Source organism: Periophthalmus magnuspinnatus, chromosome 23 (assembly GCF_009829125.3).
Source record: "Periophthalmus magnuspinnatus isolate fPerMag1 chromosome 23, fPerMag1.2.pri, whole genome shotgun sequence".
Taxonomy (NCBI): Eukaryota; Metazoa; Chordata; class Actinopteri; order Gobiiformes; family Gobiidae; genus Periophthalmus; species Periophthalmus magnuspinnatus.
The window spans coordinates 17,227,057-17,238,091 of NC_047148.1; the positions used below are offsets into that span (position 1 = coordinate 17,227,057).

General features: G+C 38.9%; 2 protein-coding genes across 3 annotated transcripts; both read right to left on the bottom strand.

Annotated features, from left to right (window-relative positions):
- Window positions 1–775: 775 nt before the first annotated feature.
- On the bottom strand, window positions 776–2,564 carry il1b (interleukin 1, beta). 2 transcript variants are annotated; one of them, XM_033989882.2, is made up of 6 exons: window positions 2,486–2,564; window positions 2,299–2,359; window positions 1,997–2,171; window positions 1,760–1,930; window positions 1,342–1,469; window positions 776–1,263 (listed from the first exon to the last, which is right to left on the bottom strand). In XM_033989882.2, exons 1-6 carry the CDS (start codon window positions 2,518–2,520, stop codon window positions 1,039–1,041), a joined length of 795 nt encoding a protein of 264 aa, XP_033845773.1. In that variant the 5' UTR covers window positions 2,521–2,564; the 3' UTR covers window positions 776–1,038. The 2 variants fall into 2 exon arrangements, with proteins under 2 accessions (XP_033845773.1, XP_055087939.1); XM_055231964.1 differs by having other exon boundaries at window positions 782–1,263; window positions 2,305–2,359.
- A 1,336-nt stretch (window positions 2,565–3,900) lies between these two features.
- Window positions 3,901–9,351, bottom strand: LOC117391919 (metal transporter CNNM3). The gene is made up of 11 exons (XM_033989869.2): window positions 8,618–9,351; window positions 8,210–8,544; window positions 7,973–8,149; window positions 7,677–7,834; window positions 7,424–7,567; window positions 7,187–7,345; window positions 6,850–7,019; window positions 6,664–6,760; window positions 6,429–6,559; window positions 6,203–6,329; window positions 3,901–5,137 (listed from the first exon to the last, which is right to left on the bottom strand). Exons 1-11 carry the CDS (start codon window positions 9,323–9,325, stop codon window positions 5,088–5,090), a joined length of 2,256 nt encoding a protein of 751 aa, XP_033845760.2. The 5' UTR covers window positions 9,326–9,351; the 3' UTR covers window positions 3,901–5,087.
- Between the last annotated feature and the right edge of the window lie 1,684 nt (window positions 9,352–11,035).

Sequence of the window (11,035 nt, forward strand, 5' to 3'; positions counted from 1 at the left end):
TACCTGATAAAGACATGAATGCCCATACTTCTTCAGGAGTAATATTTAATCATAAAAAAAAGTTAAATTACAGTAAGAATGTGTATCTTAAATGAAGTGTATGTAAGATTTTGATTTGATGAACCGGACCTATCTGCAAAAATATAGCTTTAACCAGTAACAATTTTTATGCTGATTTTTTTTTTTTTTTATAGAAAAACATTGGGCATGATTTCCAATTTATTTATATTATAATTTGGTCTTATGTTTATCATGATGATTATCCAATCAGAAAGCAAACTGAGACTCTCTTTTTGACTCTAAAAGGGCTACCTAAACCCCAGCACCTGCAGCCAGTAGCTAATATAAACTATCTGCAGGTTAAGGCACTGGCAACCAATGTTCAGTTGTGATTGTAATGTTAAATCAGTAACAGCGCAGGCCATATGGTTCCTTTATGAAAATACAGAACTCAATTTTATTATAATTCTTACAAAAATCCTGACAGTATTTCTCAAAACATGGATAAATTGTATGTTTATAGTTAGGATGACTTTTTGGATAAGGTCATCCTACTCATGACAGGTTCTGCCTTTTTAACTTTAGAAATGACCAGCGCTGCCCAGGTCTTAGTGCAATAGCCCCATCTAGTGGTAAGCCATAGTTTAAGCTTTGTAAGTAAGGAGAAAAAAGAGGGACAAGTTGTTGAATAAGGTGGAATATGGAGAGACTGACTCATAATGAAATAATATACGATTTTATTTAATTAATACATTATTTTATTATCAATTGTAGGGCATGAGTGATTTTAATAGCAATAGGTGTCAACATATTTAAAACCCAGACAATCTTTGCTGAGTTCATTGCAAGAAAAGAAATCTTATGCTATTTTTTAAATAAATGTTGAATGTTTTATTGAATTCATGTGGCATCAGTAAAAAATAGAGGTACATTTTAGGTAGGACAAGGGACAGGCGGCTAATTGGCTGTGCAGGACAACCAAGAGGAGCAGGTGGTCACCCTATTTGTAACCTGTTCTTCCTGAGGCTCCATTTACTTTCATTTCTTTGACCGGCTGACGTTGAAGCAGTAATATCTCTCTGCATTGTCCAGTTGGCACATTTCCACAGGATGGTTCTGGTCCTCTGAAGATGTGCTGATGAACCAACCATTACAGCTGACAGACTCGAACTTTGTCAGCGACATTGAAGTGATGGTTTTGTAAAACAAGAAACGATCCATGTTGTGCTCACTGTTGAACTGCAGGTCTGACTCTGAACATTCCTACAAAGCACACAGATGTGAAAGTAGCTAATAGTCACTTTCACATCTATTGTTATGTGAAAATGACTTTATACTCACCTCAAGATTCAAAACCGCATTCCCATCTTGCATTGAGCATGTTAGGTATTGGTTGGTGTTTGCAATAGACAATATAACTAATTGTTTTGCAGTTGAGCAGTCAGTGTACCTAGTCATCTGAAATATCACTAGAAATGTAAATGCAGAGGTGTCAGAAGTACAAAACAAATGAAATGCAATGTTTATAAAAAGATTTGTGAAATACCAAATTACTATACACATATACACATCAACATATATATATATATATATATATATATATATATATATATATATATATATATATATATATATATATATATATATATATATATATATATATATATATATATATATATATATATATATATATATATATAAACAACTGCACACATTAAAGGTACTTGCAGTGTTACGGTGCATTGCTGTGGTCATTCACCTTTCTTTTCATGGTTTCCTGCTTTCAGGGTTATAGCGTGAAGCTTCGGCTGTTCTGAACCGTGGATGACATCTTTCTTTGCTTCATCACACAGGGTGCAGAGTAAAACACTGTTGACACGCTGAATCTTTCTTTCTTTTCGTTTTGATTCCAACATTTCTACTGTTGTTTCTAAGGAAAAGGGTATATTTGTAAGTCTGTAGCCCACCGAATTGTGTTAAGTGAGATAGTACAAACCTTCTATTAGACCATTGAGAACTGTATCGCACTGTTGTTGGTCACTCAACCCTTGGCCAAATTTGATCAGAGGTTTCTTCATATTATTTAGGATCACTATCAGGTTGGCCGCATGTCGCATTGTTTTGCGTTCACAAGTGATGACAACATTTATATCAAGGGGGAAATTTCTATCCTGTGTTTTACCAAGTGAGGAAAGGAAATGATTTAATAGCTTACACTACAAGACAACAACCATGGCACATTTATATCTTTACTTTGTTCTTTACAAAAGACATAAATGGAATAATAGGTTGACCTACCTCAACGTCTGTGTCAGCTGTACTGCAGCTGTCAGAACTTGGCGGCTCTTCAACAGAACTTCTGTAAAATATAAATATTATTACAATCACAATATTTAATATTTTTGTTGCCTATTTACTTTTTATTTAACACACATTGTTTGCTTCTACACATGTTTTTTTTATACTGATCTATCCTTGTACTCACATGTCCAAACCGTCAGACAAATCAAAGTTAGACATCGTATTTGCTTCTGAAATGTGCGCTGTGCGTTGCTGGGGATGCTGCTGCTAGAGTGTGTGGTCTCTCAGAAACTGGGCTTTTGATTTTTTTGAAGGCGACAACACAGTTACGAAATTCCTGTGCACTTGCGCAATGGGTAAACGTGAACATTGAAAACCACAAAGGGGTTTTTTTTGAATCTGTAGTAAGTCAATGTGATATGAACCCAGCAAAACCCCAATGTAGGTTGGGCATTCACACACACAGTAAAGGTTTCCATGTCCCCATGTCATAAGCGTTAATACACAGTAAAGAGTAGGCAGCAGGTGCTGGGTGATTATATGGCTTCTATATTGTTAAAGGTTATTGTGCTTTTCAAAATAAAACTCCTTTATACACAAACAGACATACAAACACACACACGCACACACACACATATACATACATTGGTGGACACTGCAGTACCAAGTGATGGGAACAAGGAACACGAGAAACTATAGAAATACCAGGGGCTCAAAGAGCTAGAGAAGGGCTGGAAGGAGAAGGTATCAGTAGTGCCCGTGGTAATCGGAGCACTCAGGGCAGTGACCCCCAGACTGGAGGAGTGTGGCTACAGCAGATCCCAGAAAAAAACATCAGACATCTCAGTTCAGAAAAGTGCAGTACAAGGAACAGCAAAGATACTATGCAGAACTATCAAGCTCCCAGGACTCTGGTAGAGGACCCGAGCGTGGAAAAAGGATGAGACCATGAGACCACCTGCACAGGGTGAGATTGATTTATTATTTATTTATTATTTTTCATACCTATAGATGGCGCTATTACAATGCACCAAAATAGCGTCTACACTTCTTGTGTGTATGCATTAGGTAGGCTTACTATTTGAAAGAGACAGACACAGGGGATAAAATGACTGACAGTTATAGCATGCAGGTTGAAGTTAAAAAAAAAAGTCTACTTGAAGAGCTATGTACTTAATCACATAATTTCAAAAATAAAAATCTGTAGAATAATTTAAAGTTTATTTGCAGTGCACATAACACTCTCATTCATCCTCCCTCCTTTTGTCTGTCTCACCCTCTCCATCAGAGGTCCACAATATTCACAACATCCACTGTCTACATTCGCCACTAATGTGTGCAGACTTGTTTAGGCAAAAGCACTTCCTCATCAGATGTGCACACATTTCAATTTCTAAGCAGCATCTGAGCAAATTATTCCAGTGCCTCACAGGAGAGAATGAGTGAAGACACATCTCCCCTGGAGGATGAGCGCATTACTCCAGCAAAAAGGGCATATGATGGTTTGAATGTTTTTTGGGTTTTTTTCTTAAAAGTTGACTTTGCCTATAGTGCAATGTTTACAAAATATAGAAAACACAATATAGACAGGACTCACTGTAACAGCAAAACTGATTTATTTCTCTAAGAAATGCAGTTAGTGTTGTCAATGCGCCAAAAATTGGCAACTTTGATTCATATAGTTTGAACCACTTAATAAGTCTCACATGAACTCGAGGAATCTAGAACACACTGTATAAAATTCAGATTAATAAAAAGGACAAAATAAAACATAACACTGAACTAGCAGTAATAGTCACATCTCCTCTGTCTCCCATTATGACAATGTATCTTTTTACATTCAGTCTTTTTGAAAAACAGCAAACAAACAGCATCCTTTTATAAAATTAAACCCATTTCACATCAGAGAAATAAAAAAAATGTTTCTTGAATAAGATTAAATAAATCAAAATAAAAAAGGCTGAACAGTAATACCTAAGCAACTTTTCTGCCAAGCTTTTGGGTATGGAAGAAAACTTGCATGATCAATGATAATAACAAAAGGTATAATGCTCTGTAGTGGCAATGACAATGTGACAGATCCCATCACAAAAGAATAAAAAAAACTCATGAACATTGGTTGGCATGTTTGGTTTTGATTTAAACCAAAATCATTCAAAGTAAGTTTTTATTCACCACGAGATATTTGTGTTTTGTTCATTGTCCATCATCCAATAATTTAATTTAATTATTAGTTGCCAAATAACGTATCTACTACCAACAGTGTATAATGTATATGTTAGGGAATGTAACATTGACCTCCAACAACCAGGTAGCTATACATGTTCACAGATAAAATATATATATTTTGTGCACAGCACGGCTTAATCAGTCAGCTCTGTGAGATGAAAGATATTAAATATGGACGTACCTTCCAGCTTACACAATGGCACAGTGCACAAAGTTTATGTGCAAATCTGCTTACATGAAACATTTAGTTTGAGGTCTAAAAGAAAGGGCAGACCATCAAAACACACAACTTTGGCAATGAGGAATGTTGAAGAAAAGTTCAGTACAGAAATAGGGCTCAACCTGTTAGAAATCAACTTAAAATTATAACTTGTATTAATACTCAACTATACACATATTTCCCAAAGTGGATAGAACAACTTAATACATTATGGAGGCGTAATGGAGTAAAGAGTAAATGCAATGGAACACAGTTTAAATCATCTCACTCCAGTCTTGTCCAAAATGTTCCAGTTATACAGCAAAAATGAAATAACTGGTTGGTCTTAACAGAGACACTACCCAACAGCCTCCTCTTCTGTGGAGCTCTCCTGCGCTCTACTGCTGCCTGTGGGACCCAAACAACCAATGTGAGGACAGTGTGAAATGGAATTACACTTGGATCTCAAGAGAGGAAGTAAATACAACAATTGACATTTACTGAGGACAGGAAAAGTCAGCACATCAGAAATACAGAAGTGAGTTTCTCTGCTCAAACAGATAATGTGTTCAAAACTGCAAATTTACAAAAAATATAATACATCAACTATCCAATTTGGGTTCTTATTTTCAGTAAACTCTTTATTTTGCAGTAAGTTGATGTAACATATCTTTATGAAATTTCAAGTTGAATCTGTGAGCTATACCAAATTAAAATAGCCCAAATATTATTCAGTTCTGTGCACTGAAGAATGCATAAAATGCATAAGTATATTTTGCTTTTGATGACAAGGTGAATGGAAGAAAATAATCTGAAGACATGTTTTATCACCTGAGAATCCTGAGCATCAACACTAGCTGCTTGCTGTATACGGAGAAACTACCACCAAAGGAAGAAAACTACATTAGACATAAAAAACTATTCAGTGGATACGTTGGGAAAAAGAAGAGTTAGCTAGAGGAAGAGGAGGTGTTCAGGGAATATGCAAAATGGGAAGAGTGGTCTTTAAAAATAAATCAAGCTAACACAATTCTACACTTTATGTTTTACAAAGTAGCCAGAGTAACAAATCAAATAAATGTGCTGACAATTAAATAGTGTCTGGCTCTAAAGATTCTGCATTATAAACATGTCGCAACTTCAGTATGTTTATTTGTATGGATACAGTTTGTGTCAGTCATGCCAAAGGCAAGCATCAGTATCATGCAAAAATACTATCGGTAGTTGTCAATAGTATCAAAGAATGAAAAGTTTACAGAAAATTCTAGACAGGCCAGAAATGAAGAGACAGGGAGGCACGCGTGGAAGGAAGAAAAGAGAAAAGAAGATATTTTCAGTTTGAGCTGAAGGCAAACAGTACATTGTAAAAGTAGTACAAAGATGTAAGAAACCTTGAAAAGAGTTTAAGTGTTCCAAAGGACACACACAGAGTTAACAGACCCGGGGGTCAGACGGCGTTTGGAGCAAAGCTACCTTGTGTTGTGTTTCTGTCATTGAGCAGCTTGGTCTGACTGTTGGGGAGGATCTTAATCTCTGGAGGGTCTGGACTCTGACCAACACGGGACGTCATAAGAGCATTCAGATACTGTAGACGAGTAACCTAAAACACAATTTACCAATAAACCAAAAAGTCAAACATCACAACTTGTAGGAAATATTCAATTTGAAGAAAAAAGATATTAGAACAGGAGACATATACCCGTATGAGTTGTAGGTCTGTCAGTGCTCGAACAGTGTAGTCTGGACAATAGCTAGAAGGACTTGTGGCATCTCCTGGCTCAAAAGGATCCCTGGGAGATTGACGCTGTGTTGAGACGGGAGATTGATGCACTGTTGAGTACACAGACAATTTCAGTTCAGACACACACAAAAAGAGATTCAAAAACATTTCGGTTTGTACATGTAGATTTTTGGCTTGTCTTTCTCCTTCTTACCAGAAGATGGCAATGTGAGAGCAGACACGCCATAGTATGTAAATGCACCATTTTCAAACTTCAACCCTTCTTTGCCAATCTCTACCTCCACTCGGCCCTTGAAAATAATATACAGGAAGAATCACATCATATGATCTCCATTTTTAGAATGCTGGGCAGCAGGCTTGGTACACACTACACACTCACCTGTAGTAGTAGAATGAAGTAATCCACAGGATGGTTTCTTGTGTAGAGATAGTGGCTTGGGCTGAGTCGATTGCTGGGGTCAAAGTGCACTTCTTGGTTGACACTGGGATGACGGAGGAGATGAAACAAGACCTTCTCTGAGACACGTGCGGGGCTGAAGTGCTCTACTTCTGCAGTGATCACAAATCAAATGAGACAATTAAAAAATGCACCATTGGTACTCCAGCAATAAGCCTCTAAAATAAAGTAAATCAGAAGTCTCTCCAAGTCTCAAAAACATATTGAAAAAATTATATATGCTTTTAACAGATTTCCAGCCAGACATAGATATCAATACCTCTGGATAGGAAGCGGTGAGTAGCCAGAAGTAGCTGTGGAGAAGTGCGGATCTTGGGTTCCCCTTCGGGAGGCTTAAAGAGAGAGAACTCCTCATGGGCACTCCGTGGCTCTAATGGAATCTCCAGCGGGGCAAGTGGGCGCTTCACCTTTCTGTCTACTGCAGATCACAGACAATTGAAGATTAAGCAAAGCTATTTTTAGAAGCTATGTTTTGTTTTTCAAGAGAAGAACTTACAATAACCATCAGACTCATCTAAGATCTCTGATTTGATGATCTCTTCAATGACGTCCTCTAAAGTGACCAGTCCCAGCACCTCATAAAAAGGATCGCCCTCCCCTTCATTATTGACCTTCTGGACAATGGCCATGTGAGAGTTGCCTAAAATAAAACCATACACACACACACATATATATATATAATCATCATTAAAATCCCAAATTTTTCAAGGATTGTATTTACATGTTCCTCAGGTTGAACATTGCCATACCTTTCTTGAACTCCTCCAACATGGCATCCAGTTTGGTGTCATTAAAGACAAAGTGCAGTGGATGATTGTAGAACTTGGTAATTGTCGTCATGGGTGTACAGTCATCTGGGTCCACTAGAGCCAAGTCTTTCACATAAAGTATTTCCACAATGTTGGACCTAAAATACAGTATAAATATTGCATGGTTATAATAGCATTATCTTGAATGAATGAATATGAATGAATTTGTCATGTCACCTAGTGTGGTCCAAACTTTTACAATATATATTTACAATCCTAACATGTCATAGAGTTACCTCTCCTCCTCATATATGGGTACACGGGTGTAACCACACTGCATTATCTCCGACATGGTGGAAAAGTCCAGCACAGCAGAACTGGGAAGCATGAAGCAGTCTTTTAAAGGAGTCAGGATGTCCTCCACTGTTTTAGTGCGCAGTGTCCCACGACTAAATTCCTCTTTCACAAACTCACTGCAGAGACAACACTTCTTAGTTGTGGACATTTGTGTTGTATTAAATGGAAGGGCTCACCTATAAGGGTCATTGACATTTGTTCGCACCATCTCCATGACCTTCTCCCTGATCCCGCAGGTGCTGATGTCTCTCCTCAGAACTAGGTCCAAGATGAGCCCCAGGGGACAAGACAGGGGGCAGGTGAGCACCATTGACACCTGGGCCAGCCAGGTGAGAGCAGGAGCTAATTGGAATCCATAACCAGAGCATACAATGTGAGGCACCAATTCAACAATAAAAAAGATGAGGAAGCCACTGGTGAAAACTGCCGAGACAGTTGAGCCCAGTGCTCTGTAGAGGAGCACAGCCAGCACCGAACATCCAAGCGCACAGAGAAACAGCAAGGAGCACGTCTGCCATAAAAAGACACGCATTTTAAAAATGTGACTTTTTAGGGTTGATTATTTTAGATTTCTTCAAACTTACCATAAAGTTTCCCCTCCGTCTGACAGGCTCCAGGCGCTTGGCGGTCCGTTTTTCCTCTTCAGAGCCACAGCTGTGAAGAACATAGAGCTCAACGGGATCTAGCCAAAGTAGACTGAAGTGCAGAGTCCTGAGCACCGCGCAGAAGAGGAGCATCAATACCACCAGTACCGCCAGTGCCCAGGGAGGGATGTAATCTGGCGGTAGAGAGCTCTCGGTTTGTACCCGCAGCCTGTCTGGGCCAACAGATGCCCAGATCCCGCTGCTCAGGACACAGAGGTGGTGGTATGTCTGGCCACTGGTCGATGCTTCATCTGATGCGCTCGTCTTGAGTACCTGTACCGTTATAACACCGCTGTGCTTCTCGTCCTGCACAAACTTTCCACTCAACCGGAAAGAGGACCCTTGTCTGTTTGATTCCTTCTCGCACGGGTCAGGCGCATCTTCCACGGCCAATGCAGCTCCCCCAGCCGCCCCTGCGAACGAGACCCACGGCCAACTCCCATTCAGGTTAGTCCCAAACAGACGCAACCTGAAGGTAGATCCATGAGGGGCCGAAATTATCCGATCTTTCATGCACACTAACGATTCGGGGTCTTCCAGTCGCAGCCCCACTACCAGCGGGGCTTCTAGGTCGCAGGCACCCAACCTGATCCCGTAAAGCAACAATATCATCAACAGGAACCGTAGACCTGCCAAGCTGGCCACCATATTGGAATTGGTCAGCTCTGCGTGAATCATGTGACTCTACCCCGTAGTGGCCCCGCCTCTCGGGGGCGGGACTAGCTAAGCTAACGCTAAAGGAAACTGCAGCGCCGCCGCCATGTTGGATCTGTTCAATGCAAATCTTGCATGGCTTGCACTTACATTTTGGGTCTTAAGTTTTCCATCCCACCCCTTTACAGTTTCGTCAAGAGTTTGCTTCATTATAGCCAATGATATCCGTACTAAAGCAAGACGCTCTCACGCCCCCCTTTGTCTATGATTACAAAACAAGATATTCATCTCCTAATGCATTATTTTTATTTTTTGTTTCTTGATTCATTGAATAGTGTAATTGGTATAGTATAAATAAATAAAACTAATTATAATTGGTTTCTGCAAAACATTGTTTAAAAAACCCCTAAACATTCTGATATTAAAATGGCCTGTAAAAGGCATCTTAGTTTTATCAGGAAATCGCTTAAATCGGTGTTCTGCTCCAACCACAAAGTGTGCACTGCCAGTGCAAAAATATAAATATAAATCTCTGTACAAGACACAAAATTAAAACAGTTGTTTTGGTCCTCTTGTGCTACTGGCCTTGAATTTCTCTGAAACCCTGAAAGAAACTCATGCAGTTCTGTAAAAGATACAGAATGGAAAACTAAGGAGCATGGGAACAGTCCAGCAGAAAATATTTAACCTTCAATCAGGTCTAATCATCACACTGTGGAGAGCTAAAAACAACAAGACATGAGTTGCTGATAAGCTCTGCTCCCCCACTTCAGTCCCATAATACAAAAGCTCTACACAATAAAAACAGCTTAGCACATAACACCAGGGGTGAAACCCAGAGGAATTTCAATATTTGAGGGCGGCAGAGGACCAGCTATGATAAGAGCTGTGTCGACAAAGAAAGCAGTGAGCCATCTGTAGGAAGTGTAGGAGGACAGTGTAAAAGGGGGTCCAGGATGGTAAAGGAAAACAGGAAGATAGCAGTCACAAATCTGTGTGAAGGACATATAGAAGTATAATACCCTTCAGATATCACGACAAAAGTTCACAGACAACATATTCAGAGATCCACTCTGTGCAATATTTATTGCTATGAAATACCTTTGTAAAACAACATAACACAACCTTCTGGCCTGTCATTATATCTGTCATTTGCAGAACTTGTTGAGCAACTGAAACGCCCATCATTTTGAACAAAAATATTTATATGAACATATAACACAAACAATGACTGTGTCATACATGGAAGCCCATTTCAAAGAACCACACCTTGAGGTGCAAGCCAAGAACAAAAACAATGTCATAAATACATAAATACAATGTCTATAACAAGAACAATTATTTTCACAGTGGTATTCTCACAGCCAACCAGTGGCTTCAATGGAAACCAGATTGCTACATGAGACCTAATGACCCACAGGCAGGTCAAATATTCTTTTTGAGTGTAAGGCTAACTAAGCATTAAGCATTACTTCTATACTGGCTTAAGAACAGAAGACCTTTGAACAAAGTGCTCATCTTCATTGGTTTAAATAATCTTTTAAAACAAACATCTACTTTTTTTATTACTTTAATACTCCCATAGCAGTTGTTATGGGACTGTTAAGTAATGATATCACACTTAACAGTCCCATACAATACAAATAAAGCAGTGCAATATTGTGCTTGAATAAAGGAGGAATTTGGTGTCCAGTTCTGAGCTGC